This window comes from Diaphorina citri, unplaced genomic scaffold (genome assembly GCF_000475195.1).
Source record: "Diaphorina citri unplaced genomic scaffold, Diaci psyllid genome assembly version 1.1 scaffold278, whole genome shotgun sequence".
Taxonomy (NCBI): domain Eukaryota; kingdom Metazoa; phylum Arthropoda; class Insecta; order Hemiptera; family Psyllidae; genus Diaphorina; species Diaphorina citri.
Window position 1 is genome coordinate 199,551 of NW_007377714.1, and position 20,734 is coordinate 220,284.

The 20,734-nt window shown below is 37.6% G+C and overlaps 1 protein-coding gene and 1 long non-coding RNA gene across 2 annotated transcripts; both read left to right on the top strand.

Moving 5' to 3' along the window:
- Positions 1-1,689, top strand: LOC103506976 (transcription factor MafB-like). The gene has a single exon (XM_008471406.3). It carries the CDS (start codon positions 560-562, stop codon positions 1,544-1,546), a length of 987 nt encoding a protein of 328 aa, XP_008469628.1. The 5' UTR covers positions 1-559; the 3' UTR covers positions 1,547-1,689.
- Positions 1,690-6,322: 4,633 nt separating this feature from the next.
- LOC113466490 lies at positions 6,323-7,590 on the top strand. Its single transcript, XR_003390875.1, has 2 exons — positions 6,323-6,882; positions 7,521-7,590. It is a non-coding gene; the product is annotated as an uncharacterized LOC113466490 (long non-coding RNA).
- The last annotated feature ends 13,144 nt before the right edge of the window (positions 7,591-20,734 follow it).

A 20,734-nucleotide genomic window follows, 5' to 3' on the forward strand; every position in this document is an offset into this window, starting at 1 on the left:
TTTACCGAAATTATCGTTGATAGAATGATATACATGGGTAAAGAAAGTGAGGTCACTTCGAATAGCTATGAAACAGGGATTAGTAGGCAGAAGGCACTAGAATCTCGGGTAGGTACTTGCTCTTGTTAATAATTAATTATTATCCTACTAGGACATGATTGAGTCCCTAAATAACTCCTATTGTATAGGTGCCCCGTAACCCATACAGTATAAGTGTTCCCCCTATAGTGTACTAGCTCTTGAGTAGCAAGTAGCTCTCCTTACCCTATCCTACGTCCTGAACCCCCCTGCCCTCTCCTCACACCTCGCAATGTTGTGTTTACCTTCTGTCAAACTCACAAAACAAGGCGTGTAATTCCTCTCAACCAATGAAAACGCTTGGTGACGCCTTTTCTTTTTTCTCTGCGTTTCAGGAGTCAGGGAAAACTTTTGTCAGAATTTACATTCGTGAGCTCAGTTTATTGTTTTGCTTGGACAGCATCGTATGTCCCGTGTGTAACGTGTATCTTATAGTGATTTGTAGTTACGTGTTTCAAAGTAATGTGATCACGCTATTAAAATGAGAGTGCGCGCCCCAAATACCATTGCCATGGTGGATTCTGAAGACCCACAACTAGCGGACGAGTATGTGCAAGAATTTGTACTTGACCATTTTGAAGACGTGAATGTGAAACGAGAAATTATTAACAACAATGAGCAGGATGCTACCAACCACAACATATCCAATCATCAGAGGTTACCCTCCATCCAGTCGATACCAGTACCGAATGGAGGTTCAGTACATATCCAGAGCCCTCCACATCACTTGCTGACACCCCCAGGGAGTAGCATACATCCTCAAGACTATCAGAATAGTATGCTACATGGGGGGGTACTCATGTATCCTGGAACCCCAGGTACACCGCCAGACACACCTCCAGGTAGTAACTCCCCTCCACATCAACATTACCACCACATGGATCATCCATCACATCCACACATCCAACAATTACCACCCAGAGCTCAGACCTATCATGATATGTTTATGCCTCCTCATCCTAATCCATTCCGTCAGGAAGAGGTTCCTCTAGACATGAGACGTCACTGTGCAGCAGATTGGAGTCTTGTAGATGAACATGGAGGAAAATACCTACACGATGAACCGAGTAGACCTATGAGTGTGTCAAGTAGTTCTGTGATGTCTCCTAGTAGTAGAACAACAACCTGTCCTTATTCCGAGTCAGATCTTATCTCAGACGATCTGCTCATGTGTCTATCTGTGCGAGAACTAAACAAAAAGTTACACGGATATCCAAGAGATCAAATAGCCAAACTAAAAGCCAAACGGAGGACATTGAAAAATAGAGGATACGCACAAAACTGTCGAAGTAAACGACTCCATCAGAGACAAGAATTAGAAGTCACCAACAAGCATTTGCAACAGCAATTACAGAAAATGAAATCTGAGATCAAGCAGATAGTAGAGGAACGAAACCATTACAAGAAGCAATATGAAATTGTGATGAGGAATAAAGATAGAAGTGAGGCTGAACATCTTTATCTGTGACATAGAAGATCGGCCTGGAACTAAGCAAAGGCCATGCTATACGACTTGTGTACAATATTACTATCACCACCGGATATTTTATACTTGAGTGTAAATATTGTGTGTTCCGTAAATCTATCTATTTCTTTCTGGGTGTATGAAAATCTAACTTGTTATACCGATTTATATTTTCGCAGTGTTTTCTATCATGTATTGATCTCTATTTTGTGTCACAAACTCATTTTAATTTTATAATATTACTCGTGGAAAACCTGATGAATCCTCCTCAAGACATAGCAAAGGTTGAGTGCGAAGGACATCCACTCGTAAAATTTGTAGCCAAAACCAAATGTCAGCCCAAAGCAATCACCCTAGTTAGGGCCGATGGAGAGGCTGACGAAAAATGCCGACCCCGTATGTACACGGGAAGGGCGAAGAAAAGGAAGAAGACTTTTTAGTAGTCTCGTGTTTACATTGTGTCTGAACTCTGAACCAATGTGCGGTCTGCCTATGAGTGAGCTCACTGGAACGCGTGTTATCACACCTCTTATCACTGACACGCTGTTATCAATTCCAATGTGCGGTCTGCCTATGAGTGAGCTCACTGGAACGCGTGTTATCACACCTCTTATCACTGACACGCTGTTATCAATTCTCTAGGTGATGAACTTCTTGTTAAGACATTATCTCTGATCACGTTATCAGCTTGACAAATCTTTCACAAAAACCCACAGTAGTAATGATGCTCAAGTGGCTATTGTCATCGTAATTGTCTCTTCATGAGAGGAAAAAAAAAACAATTAAAATTTCCCATCAATTCGGCAAATTTAATCATATCATAGAGCCAGCCTAGTTAGTAGCCCGTCTGCCTTGTAAGCGCTAGGCCGAGGGTTCGATTCCCGCCCGGGCTAGATTTTATCCTGAAGGGGTAATGTTCGTTCTTGGAACGGCTGGCTTTCTCCTATCCTGTCTTCCTTCTCTCTTAGATTTCGGGACGACAAGACCTTAGCAGTAACAGTTCCCTCTGTCAAACCTCTTCAAAAAAAGGGGGAAGTGGTAAGTAGGTATTTCTTATTTAAAAAGAAGAAGAAAAAAAGCAGACAGACAGAAGTGGCAGGAACTTTTTCGGCCATTGAATCTCTTCCACGCGTTTCCCGTATTCCTCCCGTTGTTTTCCCATTTTATTCTTCTTTTCTGTGAGAAGTTATAGCTCGCGCACTACTCACCCTACAATAACACGATTCTATTAGATAACAAAGTATAAAAACTGTAAAATAGAGAAACACTCGTCCCAGAGATGGCTATCAGTGAATGTTTACAAGTCAATTTTAACAGAGGAGAGAAGGGGGTGAAGGCATTCCAGATATAGTCAAAAGTGAGACGGGAATGTGGCGGAAAATCATAGGAAACTATACAGGGTGTTGTAGTTGTCCTGTCATAAATTGCTCATAAGTTAAAGGTACCTTTGATGGAGAAGAAGACTCCCTAAAGGTTCCCTGTTATAAAATTACCTATAGGTTTCATAATGTAGGTAGGTACCTATGGTTGAAGACAAGTTCACATTGGCGCAACAATTTTGGCACCTCGGTGAGGTCTGACCTTGGCTCTTATACCATAGCCCTTATTATCCATTGACTTATTTGAGACTTAATTTTGGTCACCTGTATTTAACAAACACGGGTTTTACAAGGCTTCGACGAAAAGTCAATAAATCGTCCTCTCATGGCCGGGACCACAATGTGAGTTCAATCTCAGAAGTAAGCTGATTGCTAATTGGATAATTTTTTATTCAAAGTTTAAATCAACCAATCAGATTGCACAATCCAATCAGGTAAAACCCCAGTTTGATCTCAAATTGTGTTTCCGATGCACGAAAAGTCAATAAATCGTCCTCTCATGGCCGGGACCACAATGTGAGTTCAATCTCAGAAGTAAACTGATTGCTAATTGGATATTTTTTTATTCAAAGTTTAAATCAACCAATCAGATTGCACAATCCAATCAGGTAAAACCCCAGTTTGATCTCAAATTGTGTTTCCGATGATGGATGGTGTGAAATTTGAATCTGAAAGCCCACTCTAAATACATCCTCTTTAGGAAGGCCGTAAAAGCCCAAATTAGCACACGAAGCCTTGTAAAACCCGTGTTTGTTAAATACAGGTGACCAAAATTAAGTCTCAAATAAGTCAATGGATAATAAGGGCTATGGTATAACAGCCAAGGTCAGACCTCACCGAGGTGCCAAAATTGTTGCACCAATGTGAACTTGTCTTCAACCATAGGTACCTACCTACATTATGATACCTATGGGTAATTTTATAACAGGGAACCTTTAGGGAGTCTTGTTCTCCATCAAAGGTACCTTTAACCTATGAACAATTTTATGACAGGACAACTACAACACACTGTATAGTTTCCTATGATTTTCCGCCATATTCCCGTCTCACTTTTGACTATATCTGGAATGCCTTCACTCCCTTCTCTCCTCTGTTAAAATTGACTTGTAAACATTCACTGATAGCCATCTCTGGGACGAGTGTTTCTCTATTTTACAGTTTTTATAATTAATATACATATTTGTAGCCCTATTGCTGCTATCCTGCTACACGTTACGCCATATAAATATCATCCCCTTTCCCACCTTGTACTTCCGAGATTGAAATAACAAGCGGAACAGTTAATTAACAAATGAGTGCTGAATCACGTGACACGGAGTAGGGTATTATGTTGGAGAGGGGGTTATGTTCTAACCCTCATTATCATACCGCAAAATTTAACCCTGTCTGCGTTAAAGCTCTTCAGCGAGGATGGTAAGGACGGTAAAGGTGTGCCCACACATAGTCGACCGGTCATTGATCGATGTTGACTGAACCGTCCAAACTGCCTCCACAACATAGATTCACCTCGTCGATCATGTTTGGAGTGTTGTCTAAACACTTTAAGAGTTTTATTGGTACAAACTTTTCACATATGCGGTAACCTTTGAGGGTGATTTGTTATACTCTTACCTATTGTGGTCAAACCAATAAATAATTATTGAGAATGAAATTCTATGGCTTGGCTGGGATTGGAACCACGATCTCCTGGTTACCAGGCTAGGGTTTGACTACTACGCTCCCAAGACCCAAGGCTGGTCATACCCATCTACAAACATACTTCCTAAGTAAAAGACCCATCTATACCTATGCTCACAGTTTTGTAAGTACCTACAGAGTACAGATACATACAATATGAAACCAAGTGATAGTAGTATAGTGTGTTTCCGCCTTTAGATTTGAAGTAAAGAGTTTTTATCCGTGTTTTGAAAAGGTTAAAACATTTACCATCATGTTTTTGGGGAGGGAAATATGAAGCAGAAAGTTACTTAAAAGTCCTCATTCCTCTCTTTCTCTACACCTTTTCTGTACCTACCTACCTACCCATAGGACTTACAGTCTCCTCCTTTATACCCATTCATTGGTATTTGAGTAAGGAATCGATTTCATTCATTCATCATTGGACCGAATATTCAATTTCATTGAGTAGGAGGCGTTCAAATTCATGAATGAGATAAGAATGTTATCAGTTGTAATTACGATAATATCAGAATCCACATGTCCCATATGAATTGTAACTCAACCCTACTTTATTAGGTATTTGTAATATGACTGATGCGATTGAGTTCTCCCGTATGAATGAGGTCCAGATTGAATTTGATCCTAGATGCCGAATCGGCATTGGCGATACATAGGTACCTATACCTAGGTATTAGACTCCTAGTACCAAGTCATCTAGATTAGCTTGATTCTCGATTTATCTCGATCGCCATTTGGCAATCATTAACCTTATTACTTCCATTTAAACTGTTGTTCAAAATCATGGAAATCTCCTATAACAAGGTGGGCCCATCCCTTCGGGAATTTTTTAGCCCGTAGTTTATTCGATCGTGGTTAAAGACGCGAATCCGCGAACAAAATCGCCAAATCCGCGACCATAATCGCCAAATCCGCGAACATAATCGCGAAATCCGCGAACATAATCGCGAAATGCATCACTGACAATGTCTTTGACACCCTAGACTCAAGCCACCTTTGTCTGCGTGGCCAAAAAAAAAGATAAGCTTATAATGTCAACGCTAAATACTAAACACCGTTTAATGAACCTGCGAGAAAGTTTTAAACCTTCAATTTTCATTTAAAAAAAAAAAATAAAAATAAAAAAAAAGCCATGCCTTTTTTTATAGTCCCTTCTTCTTCTTTAATATTGACATTTTTTCATGTAATTAAGTATACGGGGTTACTTATTTTCACAAAATATAGTCAAGTGAAGCAGGTACTCTATTTGAAAAACTTCTTTTCTGTATTGATTCATGACATTGTTGGACAACTTTGCGTACATATGGGTACCTACATTACCTCCTCCTCCTCCTCCTCCTCCTCATATTCCATTATCTTTCATGCCTTAGTTAGCACTTGTAAGCATATCTTTCCTTATTGCTTTAGTCTGGCTCTTGTCTAGGTCAAATCAAGCCTAATGATTAAGTGACCTGCACACCATTGTATGCATATTTCTGCACACAGGTGGTAACGAAGAGTTTTCCCCTGCTATTACAATCTTGTTGATTATTGTCTGGCTAGGGGACGTTAAACAGGGAGTGGACCAGCTTAGTCTGGCTTAATATACCAGCCTGAATTTTCCTTGTTAAAGAAATAGCCAAAGTTTGAGTGCGAAGGACATCCACTCGTAAAATTTGTAGCCAAAACCAAATGTCAGCCCAAAGCAATCACCCTAGTTAGGGCCGATGGAGAATGAATCCTCTTGATGTCGTTGATATTGTAGAAAAGTAAAAATCAAACTTACCAAATAACCGGTAACACTCACCCCCACCTAAATAACGTTAGCACCTACTAACTCAACCTGAGTAAAATTCATATTTCAGAAGGTCCAACTATCTAATAATAATTGATTTGTTATTGTGAGATATACCACTTTTCAATTGTAAAAGGAGACTACCAATTACATGCTACTTTTTTACTTTTTACAGATAAAATTAGTTTAATAAAACCTCAATCTTATATTTCCGTGTAAGTCAGCCAGTGAAAATCCAATTGAAAATAGTCCAACTTTTTCTCGCAAGTTTTCAGAACGTGTAACAAAAATAGTGATGCTAGTACGAAGGAAAGGCCATCTAACAAAGGAAGTTTGTTTCATATGTGAAATAAGTTTGGACCATCTTGTACGCAGACTTTGGATCTTGAGAAAAACTACCATATGCCATGCCAGTAGGAGCCACTGGTCGTTGGACATTCATCAAACTGAGCAGCATCAGAAGTACTCATCTTAACTCTCTGAAGTAGCACAATTTACTTAAACACAAGGTAAGCCACTCAAGAGACTTTATTCACACCAGATATTTATTGAGCATTTCCTTTGTTCCCTAATTCCAATGTCAGCCCAAAGCAATCACCCTAGTTAGGGCTGATTGAGAGGCTGACGACAAACGCCGACCCTCTTTGTAGCAATCTTGTAAAATAACAATAACAATATTACCTAAATAAGGGACAATAACAGAATTGATCACCACACGGCTATAATAACTCATGCTTAGAGAGAAGTATCTACATATGTAGTGATATCTAGGGTCCATTTGAATGACTTTATATCAGAAAATTTCAGGACCTGAGGGTTCACCACCTGAAGAGAGGCTGTGGGGGGGAGGGGGGAACAGATTTTGCTGACTGAGCGACGACCTAGAAGAAACATTATTTTCTGTATCTCTCTCAAACCCAAACGAAAGCTGTCTGATTTCTTTATGTTTTAAACTTTAAAGGGATGAGGAATTTGATTTTCCCTTACCTCCTACTTCGATTATTTTCCCAATAATTTGGATATTTTTAGACCTTTGTGTCCTTTTGTAGAGAGTTCGAATTCGTAGATCTATTTATGCTTGCTATAAATACCTGTTTTGATATTTGGTACACATCATTAACCACAATATTGATTTTTTCTGTTACAGGACACCGAGCTCTGTGAAGATGCATGGTGGATTTTCACCACACTATCCCATTATTTATCATTACCTGGCATCCTTTATATGTAGAACCTGTTGGAGGCTTGTGGAAAATGCGAATACAAATCCAGAGGAGTGCAATGCAATGGTACGATCCATTTTGTACCTACTTAATTAGAAATTGAGAGTTGAGAGACCTTAGCAAATCACCAAAAAATTGACTATGAGTTCCATATTGTCGTGTCGGTGATCCATATAGTACGGGTATGGGATATTTAGATAGTTGGCCTTGTAAAACCGTATTGAACTATCGACTCAGTAAAAACACTATTTTTGATCTTTATAGCCGAAATGCAAATCCGGGGATAACTGGATCAGAGTATTTTTATTGGGCCTAATGAGTTGCTTACATCAGGAAATTTCTTCTCCTTGCAAGGAAATTCCTGCTTCACCGAAAAGAAACTTTTTATACGCAGCAATCAGATCAATGGAATTTTATTATTTTAGGTATGAATAGGTATTTTATTTTCCAGTATTTTTTGTTATTTTGATTCAGTTTTTTTTTGTTTTTGTTAATTTTGTTGTTATTTTATTAGACATTTTTTTGGGTATTTTCTTTTTATTGTAAACATTTGGAAGGATATTTTGTATTTGTATAGATTTCTTTGCTCAGTAAGGCTATTTGTAGCCTGTTCTTACCCCCCGGAAATTTTGGTACTAGAAAGTACCTAGGTACTTAGCACAATACCCTATTTCGTGAACAACATTAATTTATCAATATGTTCTTATCGCCGATTTGAGACCGTATAATATTTATTGCCCATTTACTGTTTTTACCTACGAGAAGAATTTTTAAAAATCCTGTAAATGCCTCTATCGCAGAAGCGAAGTTGGGGGTAGTAAAAAAACACCCTATATTCTCACCCTCCTTACCTTCTCCCCCTCCCCCCTTTGTTAATAATTCCCCCACCCCCTTGGAACTATTTGCTCAGATCAAATCATTTTCATGAGGAAGACGACTTTTTGTGTCAAATCCTGGAAGGGTGGGGGTTGCGTTTTATTTTTTACCCCTTTTTTATTTAATGCTGGGCTTTTGTTATAAATCCTGTGGATTTTGGATGAGGGGTATACGGCTCGTGTTTTTTTTTTATATTTTTTTTAAGATAGTTTTACTCTCTACCTCTTTACACAGCTTTTCGCTTTTTACCTACCTATTCAAGTTCAAGACCTTTTATCAGGAAATACCCTTCAAGCCGCAATTTTTTGGAAACACTGTGTTTAGCAGGAAACGGAAAGTAAATACCTACATATGTATCTATGTTGTGGCTCTCCGAGTGTCAATCCCATATCTATTCATTCATCGAATAATCGCAGTTGGTATTACGTTTCCCACTAATCACCTACACCTTTTCTGTACCTATACCCATAGGACTTACAGTCTCCTCCTTTATACCCATTCATTGGGGTATTTGGAGTAAGGAATCGATTTCATTCATCATTGGACCGAATATTCAATTTCATTAAGTAGGAGGCGTTCAAATTCATGAATGAGATAAGAATGTTATCAGTTGTAATTACAATAATATCAGAATCCACATGTCCCATATGAATTGTAACTCAACCCTACTTTATTAGGTATTTGTAATATGACAATGATGAGATTGAGTTCTCCCGTATGAATGAGGTCCAAATTGAATTTGATCCTAGATGCCGAATCGGCATTGGCGATACATAGGTACCTATAGCTAGAGGTATTAGACTCCTAGTACCAAGTCATCTAGATTAGCTTGATTCTCGATTTATCTCGATCCCCATTTGGCAATCATTAACCTTATTACTTCAAGGATTTAACATATTGAATCTACAAGGATTTAACATATTGAATTCGAATAAACAACAATGTCCAGAGGCGAAATAGAAACCATTTTTTAAGAGTTTCGTCTGCAGTTTGACATTTTCTGTAGTGTACCTATGTATTCTACTTCGACGTCCTGTAACAGTAGGCTTGCCAAATATCCAAAATGTCGATTCGGGACGCGAATCCGCGAACATAATTGCCAAATCCGCGAACATAATCGCAAATAGGAAGCTGAGATGTTCAATAAATATCTTCTTCTTTTTCTTCGCCTTTTCCCGTGTACAGACGGGGTCGGCGTTTGTCGTCAGCCTCTCAATCAGCCCTAACTAGGGTGATTGCTTTGGGCTGACATTGGAATTAGGGAACAAAGGAAATGTTCAATAAATATCTGGTGTGAATAAAGTCTCTTGAGTGGCTTACCTTGCGTTTAAGTAAATTGTGCTACTTCATAGTTAAGATGAGTACTTCTGATGCTGCTCAGTTTGATGAATGTCCAACGATCAGTGGCTCCTACTGGCATGGCATATGGTAGTTTTTCTCAAGATCCAAAGTCTGCGTACAAGATGGTTCAAACTTATTTCACATATGAAGCAAACTTCCTTTATTAGATGACCTTTCCTTCGTACTAGCATCACTATTTTTGTTACACGTTCTGAAAACTTCCGAGAAAAGGTTGGACTATTTTAAATTGGATTTTCACTGGCTGACTTACACGGATAAGATTGAGGTTTTATTAAACTAATTTTTATTAGTAAAAAAAAGTAGCATGTAATTGGTAGTCTCCTTTTACAATTGAAAAGTGGTCTGATATCTTATAATGACAAATCAATTTTATTATTATTGGATTTTCCCTTACCTCCTACTTCGATTATTTTCCCAATAATTTGGATATTTTTAGACATTTGTGTCCTTTTGTAGAGAGTTCGAATTCGTAGATCTATTTATGCTTGCTATAAATGCCTGTTTTGATATTTGGTACACATCATTAATCTCAATATTGATTTTTTCTGTTACAGGATACCGAGCTCTGTGAAGATGCATGGTGGATTTTCACCACACTATCCCATTATTTATCATTACCTGGCATACTTTATATGTAGAACCTGTTCGAGGCGTGTGGAAAATGCGAATACAAATCCAGAGGAGTGCAATGCAATGGTACGATCCATTTTGTACCTAGGTACTTAATTAGAAATTGAGAGTTGAGAGACCTTAGCAAATCACCAAAAAATTGACTATGAGTTCAATATTGTCGTGTCGGTGATCCATATAGTACGGGTATGGGATATTTAGATAGTTGGCCTTGTAAAACCGTATTGAACTATTGACTCAGTGAAAACACTATTTGATCTTTATAGCCGAAATGTAAATCCGGGGATAACTGGATCAGAGTATTTTTATAGGGCCTAATGAGTTGCTTACATCAGGGAATTTCTTCTCCTTGCAAGAAAATTCCTGCTTCACCGAAAAGAAACTTTTTATACGCAGCAATCAGATCAATGGAATTTTATTATTTTAGGTATGAATAGGTATTTTACTTGAATCGTCTTATCTTAAAAAAAAAACTCGGTCGTTCTAAATATACGAGAAGCAAAAGAAGAATTAGAAACTCCAGTCTGGGTCAAAACAAATCCGTCTAGTCTGAATCTGAAGGACTTGAGACAAAGCAAAGACTGTGAAGATGTCAAACACCTCGTTAAAATATTCAGAACTGACTTTTATAACCTATTAAAACAAATTGAAAAATACTCGCGTGTGACAAGAAATGAGAGTAGAAGCTACAACCTTATTTGTCATAAGTTCATAACCAAGCAATTACTGTGTACATTGCGAAAATGGCACAACACTTTTTCACGTACCTACCTACTCTGTGACCTATGTCCATATTGTCCATGGACCATGGTATGGGGTACATATATGTAATGTAAAGATTAGGTAAATAATTATTTCCCCTGGTATTTCCTAATCAGTTGGTTGATTTGGCATCTCCACTAATCAGTTGGTTGATTTGGCATCTCCACCAATCAGTTGGTTGATTTGGCATCTCCACTATCGGTATATGTAATGTAAAGATTAGGTAAATAATTATTTCCCCTGGTATTTCCTAATCAGTTAGTTGATTTGGCATCTCCACTAATCAGTTGGTTGATTTGGCATCTCCACTAATCAGTTGGTTGATTTGGCATCTCCACCAATCAGTTGGTTGATTTGGCATCTCCACGTTTTTGTTAATTTTGTTGTTATTTTATTAGACATTTTTTGGGTATTTTCTTTTTATTGTAAACATTTGGAAGGATATTTTGTATTTGTATAGATTTCTTTGCTCAGTAAGGCTATTTGTAGGTTGGTTGATTTTGTAGCTAAGTATTAGTCAATATCAGTACATTACCATTAAATTTTGATCTCTGTGTGTCGTTTACCTTTTGATACCTGAAACGAAATGATAAAGGCAACTCCTAATGTTTTGGCATGAAATTACGCCCCTTTGACTAGCAGGTATTTAGGTTATGTGTTTCCATTTCCACCACACCCTCACTCTATAACTGTATTTTATTTTTTAGTCGAAACATGTCAGAGCTATCGAAATCTATTCTATACCGATGTACGTACGTATACTTGATTAGGTACTTGATAGTCAGGTACAAGTTTTTTTTTTTTTTTTTTTTTTTTTTTTTTTCAACAAACAAAATTTTTTTAATGTTTTTTTTTTTAAAAACCACACAATTTTTTTTTTTCAACAACAAAAAATCGTTTGAATGCTTTCTTGTATGAAAACCAACCAATTTTGTATGAATACTCGTATACATTTGAAAACTATATGAAGAAGCAATGGTCGATTTCGTGCAATTGGCTTAGGTTGAATATTGTTGTAGGATCTGTAGGTACTAGTTATTGAATCTGTGTAAATACTGGTCATTGCCTACTACATTACGATTCTTAAAACAATTTATACTTCTCTTCCAATTTCTTATATTTCATGTTGTTATTATTTTCCCCCAAAATAAACAATGATATTTTTAGTTAATAAAAATCAATGTTCTTATTCTTTTAATTTGATATTTTATCCCGAAAATCAGACGTGTCCTATGTATGTTTATTTACCTAGATAAATTATTTATTCATTTGGAGATTAGATTATGAAAAAGATTCATTATGAGGTTAAAACAAATAATAATAATAATTACCATTATTATTATCATTATTTAAATGACCATGGATGATCTTGATAGAATTAATTTGGAGGAGTAAGAGCGACTAGTAAAGTGTAAAATCAATAGTTTGGATTCAGGGACCAACAACTTCAAGAAGAAATTGCATGTTTCAGCTCACTCCTGCGATGCCTGACTGCCAACATTTTGCTAACCGCTTGCCCGCTTGACCACGTACTCAGGCCTGACTACTCATGTCCTTCTGCAGCAACATCGTCTTATCTTAAAAAAAAAAAACTCGGTCGTTCTAAATATACGAGAAGCAAAAGAAGAATTAGAAACTCCAGTCTGGGTCAAAACAAATCCGTCTAGTCTCTAAAATTAGTTAGGTCTAAACACTGACTAATATTAATGTTAACTAGGTGGTAAAAGAAGAGCTCTCCTTCCTTCCATCAGTATAAAAACTTTGGTTAGGTTGTTAGGTACCTTTGCAGCAGACCAACCTATGCTTTGGACGCTTCCAATCCGTTCTCAAAGGCTATTTAATTTCAAAGGAGAAGAAAATAATAAAGGAAAAGTTTGAAAATAAACGAGAAATGCTGACGAAGCATAAATTGCGACGTCGCAGCAAAACGCCCAATGAGCTTTGGGGGGTAGAAAGTTCGGAGTTCCAGTGATCCTCCTACCTTTGTATGAAAGCTGAGTGTTCTTTCAGCAAACGCTACTGGTAACGCGGAAGGTACTGTATGTTCGCCTGGTAAGCGAGAGACGAGAGGTTTCGTTTTTGCTGGTTTATATTACTGGAATGAGACTAAATAGTCCTTCACCCCCCCACCTCCCTACCCCTCCTAGTAAGCTAGTAATATTGTGGCAAAATTCCCAAATTTTCTTAAAGATGAAATTCAATCCTTTGCTGGAGTTCGAAGAGACGATATTAGGTTATTAACAGGCAAGTACCTAATGAGCTAAGTACCAATGTTTTTCTTTTTTAGGGGTACACTCTAATTTTAGGTTAGGTAAGTACCTATAGGTATCTACCACATAGGCTATTACTGATGTTTATAAACAAACCCAGGACTAGTTCAACGGCTTTATGTTCGGTAAGTAAGCATAGCATCATTATTTACACGATGGAGTGTTTATTGTTGACCAAAGTTTCAGAGGTTGTTCCCCTTGTGCGTTCTTTGCCTTGATCTACTTTGCTATCTTGTAGAGATGTACAATATGTACATTTGTACATAGGAATACCTATATCTCCTCTTCTTCTTTTTATTCGCCTTTTAACGTGTACAGACGGGGTCGGCGTTTTTCGTCAGCCTCTCAATCCGCCCTAATAACTAGGGTGATTGCTTTGGGCACACATTTGGTTTTGGCTACCTATATACCTACATAGGTAAAATTAAAAAAAGAAAAACAAAATGTCTCCCTTTATCATTTGGCCCATAAGTAAGCAAAAGGTTCCTTTATTCGGTTGCATTTGGCTAAGTTTTCGGTAAGGCCAAAACAAAAATCGACCATAAGTACTGTAGTCTACTGAACCAAGGTACTGTACCTACTATCATTATTATTAGTTGAAATTTTATGACTATTGAATGAAATTAGCTCACGCTTGCATTATTGAGGCTCTATGAAATGTAAACATTTTTTAAACGCGCATTAATTTCACTGCGACCACTGAAATCAAAACAATCATTGACAGTTATTAAGGATGTTTCTACCAATAGAAATCAGATACAAAGCTGGAGCCTATTGCCCTGATGACCTATGGGACAACAGTGATGAGTTCAGAGATAGTGTCACTTAATTCTGAGTAATTATTACAATTTTTTAAAAAAAATGAGCCATCAACCATCAAAATCGGTCCAGTGGTTTAGGCTGTAGAGCGGTCAACGTCAAAGAAGAAGCGGAAGCAGAAGCAGAAGCAGCAGCAGCAGCAGCAGAAAATGATGAAAAATTTGACGTTTTTCAAAGTCAAATATCTCCGGCTAACTTAACTGATTTTGATGAAATTTTTTTTCAACTTGGTCTACTTTCATGCCCCAACACACACACGCAATCCTTTTTCTTCCATCATTTGTAGTTGTCCCCCTACAACTACCTGAAAACGGCTACTTTCCCTGTCGCGTATAAAATTAATTTATTTTAATTTAACATTTATTTTAATTGAATAAAATAAATCATAATATAAATATATACCTACGAGTACCTATCTATATGCAATTCCTCATCATCGCAATAATGATAGGTATTATTATGATAATGAACTGTAAGGTTGGGGGTAGGGAATGTAACTTTTGACTTTGATACAGTCACGCCTACCTGACATTTAGAGCTTTACATTTGATACTTCCTCTCAGGATGACGGGATAGTATGGTACAGTTTGTTACACGGAATACGGCGTTGCTTTATTTCGGTTGCTTTATCACTAAGGTATGAAATGAAAGTAAATTTTATCAGAGGAAATGTGAAGTTTTCACTACATCCACCAAGACCGTCACTATTGGGGGGTTAGGAAAACAAGAATAAAATAAACGATTGTAGTCACTAATGGAATAAACATAGAATGCTTCCGATTGTTTTTATTTTGAGTAAACACTGGTCATGCTAAATCTTACCCACACCAAGGTGTCACAAGTGTTAAATAGGTATGCTGTTAAGAGTGTGCTTTGTACACTAGTAATAATATTGTAGGTACTCTGTGCTTCGTTACGTATCTTTTTGCTAAAATTCATCTGTGTATGTAGGGATCTGCCTTATAAGTAGCTGCTTATTTAGTTAAAAATAGGAAAGACGTCCAAGAGCTAAGAGCTTAGTTTCCACCGAGTGTATGACTTAATTTATAATTTGACTGCAAATCTTGCCTTTAAATAAAAATACCTAATAAGAAGTATTTTCCACAGGAGACTTATTTATAAATTTTATAACTAAGTAGAATGTCTCGAAATCTTCTTAAATAATTTCCAATTAAATTATTAGATTTAAAATCCCGTAAAGTCTGGTAAAGGAAGAAAAAAATTAAAATTGATCCTCCCGCTTTTTTAATTGAAATCGGAGTCATAAATTATCAACTTATACAAAAATATGGGGTAAATATTTCCAAGGCAAGGCTCAGTAGGGATGGGAATATAGTGAAATCTTTGGAAAGAGAGGAATGAGGACTTTTAAGTAACTTTCTGCTTCATATTTCCCTCCCCAAAAACATGATGGTAAATGTTTTAACCTTTTCAAAACACGGATAAAAACTCTTTACTTCAAATCTAAAGGCGGAAACACACTATACTACTATCACTTGGTTTCATATTGTATGTATCTGTACTCTGTAGGTACTTACAAAACTGTGAGCATAGGTATAGATGGGTCTTTTACTTAGGAAGTATGTTTGTAGATGGGTATGACCAGCCTTGGGTCTTGGGAGCGTAGTAGTCAAACCCTAGCCTGGTAACCAGGAGATCGTGGTTCCAATCCCAGCCAAGGCATAGAATTTCATTCTCAATAATTATTTATTGGTTTGGCCACAATAGGTAAGAGTATAACAAATCACCCTCAAGGGTTACCGCATAGGTGAAAAGTTTGTACCAATAAAACTCTTAAGGTGTTTGGACAACACTCCAAACATGATCGACCCCCGTCGATCGACGAGGTGAATCTATGTTGTGGAGGGAGTTTGGACGGTTCAGTCAACATCGATCAACGACCGGTCGACTATATGTGGGCACACCTTACCATCCTCGCTGAAGAGCTTTAACGCAGACAGGGTTAAATTTTGCGGTATGATAATGAGGGTTAGAACATAACCCCCTCTCCAACTTCCTCTCAGGATGCAGGGATAGTATGGTACAGTTTGTTACACAGAATACGGCGTTGCTTTATTTCGGTTGCTTTATCACTAAGGTATGAAATGAAAGTAAATTTTATCAGAGGAAATGTGAAGTTTTCACTAACTTTAGCTGACGGATCTCAAAGAATCACACATGAAAAAAGAACAACAATAATAATAAAAAAAATCGAAAATTTTGGGTTTTAAAAGTAAAAATGATTGAGAAAGCTTTGAGCTTCGCGCCTCACTCGCTTCCTCCCCGGGATGTTATCTGTCATAGAATGAACATCGTAATCTCTGGGCTACACCTACCTGCTAGTTGACAGGCTGATTGGGTTCATTGCCATAACAGCACTTCCGAAATGTCAGCCTTTCAAAAATAACGGGGAGAGGGGGCAAAATCAGTTTTAAAATGGAAGAGTGAAATTTTTTGTTCCCCCCCGGAATTTTAATTATTTGTCACAGAGGGAGTGAGGGACGTATTGTTGTAATATCAGTCCCAGCGAGTGCAGTTGGCTTCCGTTGGACTCGTAACCTGGGGGCTGCAGTTCGAAGCCTATCAACGACAGAAAAAAATAGAGAAGTGAGCCAGAAAATCGAAGCTACCTATTTGTAAGATAGAAGTTGAAATAGATTGTCATTCAACAAATCGGAGTGCATTCAGACTCGAAAGAAGTAAAGATATCAATATCTGGTTTTCCAGCAAAACAACAGTGTATACCTACCTAGTTTTCACTCTCTCTATTTATCGACCTCAGATTTTTTCTCCCAAATTTTCTACACCTTCCTTAATTTTTTTCGAGTCACAGGGATTAAAATAACTGGCAGTGTAATAGTAAAGTAGTAGTAGGTCATTTGGTCACGGGTGCAGAGGGGCATATCACACATTGTAGGAACAGGGAGGCCTCATAGTAAGGCTTCGGCTTAGCACACTGAACTTTCGCCGCAATATACATAGCAAGACATGCATAATGTTTTCACTACCTACATAATCACATGTGACATAATATAGCTACCTACATAGCTATCAACATGATTCTATGAATATCAGAAACTTTACCCACTTATATGCTTATTATGTAGGCACCTATCTATAGGTGTCGCATTTCATTACCTACCAGACTATAAGTAGTCTTCGCTCTTTTTTGACTTATTCCCTGGTCAATATTTGGTAAAATTTTTGGACTAATTGGCACGTTTCGCACTTAATCAATGAATCTTAGAACCCAATCAGAAAATGGGGATTTACCTTAAAAGGGCCCCTACCCTCACAGAGTCTCCAAATGTACAAAGGGGTCCAAAACACACAACAGAAGTTTCACAGAAACGGAAAGTCGCTTCTTATAAATAGAACGTGACAGAAGCAAGCAACGTGACTGCCTTTGTCGAGGAAAAACTGTGTTCTCGAAATATTCATAAGCTGAGGTGCCTAAAGACGACAAATCAATAGAAAAACTCGAGAAGGAAACGTCTCCCCCTCATCAGAAGCCCTGAGGTCAAGTCCTGTGTCCTCAAGGCTCAAGTCCTTACTTCGATCCCCCGTGATAACGCACGTCTCAGATCTTCAGCCCTAGGACGTAGGATGGGTACTTGTCACCTCTTCTCTCTTAGCTCTTTCCTTCACTCTCTCCCTTTTTTATTGATCAGTATTGTCAATGCCATATTGCTCTTCTTTAAAAAATACAACGCTAAAATATGTATAATGTACATACATAGTGTAAACTCCTCACTATTGTTATTGTCTAATAATGAAAATTTAGGTATCATCTACTGCCACTGGTATATAGTATAGGACTATAGGTACCACATTAGGTGCGTACGAGTGCATTTAATAAAAATCTGTGATGTCAACGTGATTAATGAATGGATAATGGATATTTGGATACCTATGAAGGTATGTTAATATTGTAAATCTTATAATGGTAGCACGCCAGCACAGATTCGTAGGTTCAATTCATTGAAGTAATGAAGTTCTGGGAGGAAGACACAAACTTACAAACAACTAAAAGGCTAAAATCAAAAATGTAATCAAATGAAATACGTAAAAACTAAACGAACAGCTTGTGTAGACGATAAGACCTTAGCAGTTACAGTTCCCTCTGTCAAACCTCTTTAAAAAAAAAAAGCTCCGTATGGTGCAGTTGGTGCACCTCGGAACTTGGTACTTGGTTTAGATTCTAATACCAGCATCACCCTGAGGAACGTATTACTAACAGCTCCGTTCAGATTTTACGACCTGCAATGTCTTCATCAGTGGTGATTTATGACTTCTCCGTGTAAGTCCCCCAGACCTGATCTCGGAATTACAGTTCCAATTCTCAACCACCATGTAATTGTTCTTCATAATTTTTGGGTCTAGTCTAGTCATATGGGTCTGATTCATTCATAATCCAATAATATTGTAGGTACTCTGTGCTTCGTTACGAATCTTTTTGCTAAAATTCATCTGTGTTTGTAGGGATCTGCCTTATAAGTAGCTGCTTATTTAGTTGAAAATAGGAAAGACGTCCAAGAGCTAAGAGCTTAGTTTCCACCGAGTGTATGACTTAATTTATAATTTGACTGCAAATCTTGCATTTAAATAAAAATACCTAATGATAAGTATTTTCCACAGGAGACTTATTTATAAATTTTATAACTAAGTAGAATGTCTCGAAATCTTCTTAAATAATTTCCAATTAAATTATTAGATTTAAAATCCCGTAAAGTCTGGTAAAGGAAGAAAAAAATTAAAATTGATCCTCCCGCTTTTTTAATTGAAATCGGAGTCATAAATTATCAACTTATACAAAAATATGGGGTAAATATTTCCAAGGCAAGGCTCAGTAGGGATGGGAATATAGTGAAATCTTTGGAAAGAGAGGAATGAGGACTTTTAAGTAACTTTCTGCTTCATATTTCCCTCCCCAAAAACATGATGGTAAATGTTTTAACCTTTTCAAAACACGGATAAAAACTCTTTACTTCAAATCTAAAGGCGGAAACACACTATACTACTATCACTTGGTTTCATATTGTATGTATCTGTACTCTGTAGGTACTTACAAAACTGTGAGCATAGGTATAGATGGGTCTTTTACTTAGGAAGTATGTTTGTAGATGGGTATGACCAGCCTTGGGTCTTGGGAGCGTAGTAGTCAAACCCTAGCCTGGTAACCAGGAGATCGTGGTTCCAATCCCAGCCAAGGCATAGAATTTCATTCTCAATAATTATTTATTGGTTTGGCCACAATAGGTAAGAGTATAACAAATCACCCTCAAGGGTTACCGCATAGGTGAAAAGTTTGTACCAATAAAACTCTTAAGGTGTTTGGACAACACTCCAAACATGATCGACCCCCGTCGATCGACGAGGTGAATCTATGTTGTGGAGGGAGTTTGGACGGTTCAGTCAACATCGATCAACGACCGGTCGACTATATGTGGGCACACCTTACCATCCTCGCTGAAGAGCTTTAACGCAGACAGGGTTAAATTTTGCGGTATGATAATGAGGGTTAGAACATAACCCCCTCTCCAACATAATACCCTACTCCGTGTCACGTGATTCAGCACTCATTTGTTAATTAACTGTTCCGCTTGTTATTTCAATCTCGGAAGTACGAGGTGGGAAAGGGGATGATATTTATATGGCGTAACGTGTAGCAGGATAGCAGCAATAGGGCTACAAATATGCATATTAATTTATCTCTTTTATATGGAGGGGGATAGAAGGTTGGTGTGGGAGGGGGTAGAGGTCATCCCCTGTTTTCAGCAGGATTATTATTATTATTATTATTATTATTATTATTTTCAGATCCAGCAGGTACCTATGTATAAAAGATTTAATTTCCATTTCAAATTCCAGGTGGTTTCAAGTTCAAATCAAACCTGTCTAAGTGGGAGTCGTCTAAGTGGGAAACCTGGATAAATGGGGAAAAAAATCGTGGCCCCTTCATGGCAACCTCTCTAAGTAGGACACTTTTTTAACTGGGGAAACCTGGATAAGTGGGTAAAAATTGTCGGTCCCTTGGATTCCTACTTAGACAGGTTCGACTGTATTTGGTAACCCGTCCTAGTACCAACCATTCTTGACGTTGCTTAACTTTAGTGGTCTTCTGAAACTGGTGCCTTCGACGATGTAAATCCACTACAATAGAACTGGCTTGATATAATATCCTGGTTGCTTTACCATGAGTACCAATGTCTTAAGTGCATAGGGTGAGGTTATTTTGACCTCTGAGATTGACCTGTGCTTTGGTAATTTCTCCTAATGTTTTGGAGTGAGCTAGGAAAAAAAGTACCTATTTTGTTTTTTAACTGTTTGAGATTCAGAAGAAATGTTGTGTACAAAATAAACACCAGAATATACCTATTTAGATACAGGGTGAACAAAACATTAGAGAGACATAAATT

Excerpts from the sequence above, each read along its gene's own strand:
- LOC103506976 (XM_008471406.3), top strand. The coding sequence starts at position 560 with ATGAGAGTGCGCGCCCCAAATACCATTGCCATGGTGGATTCTGAAGAC.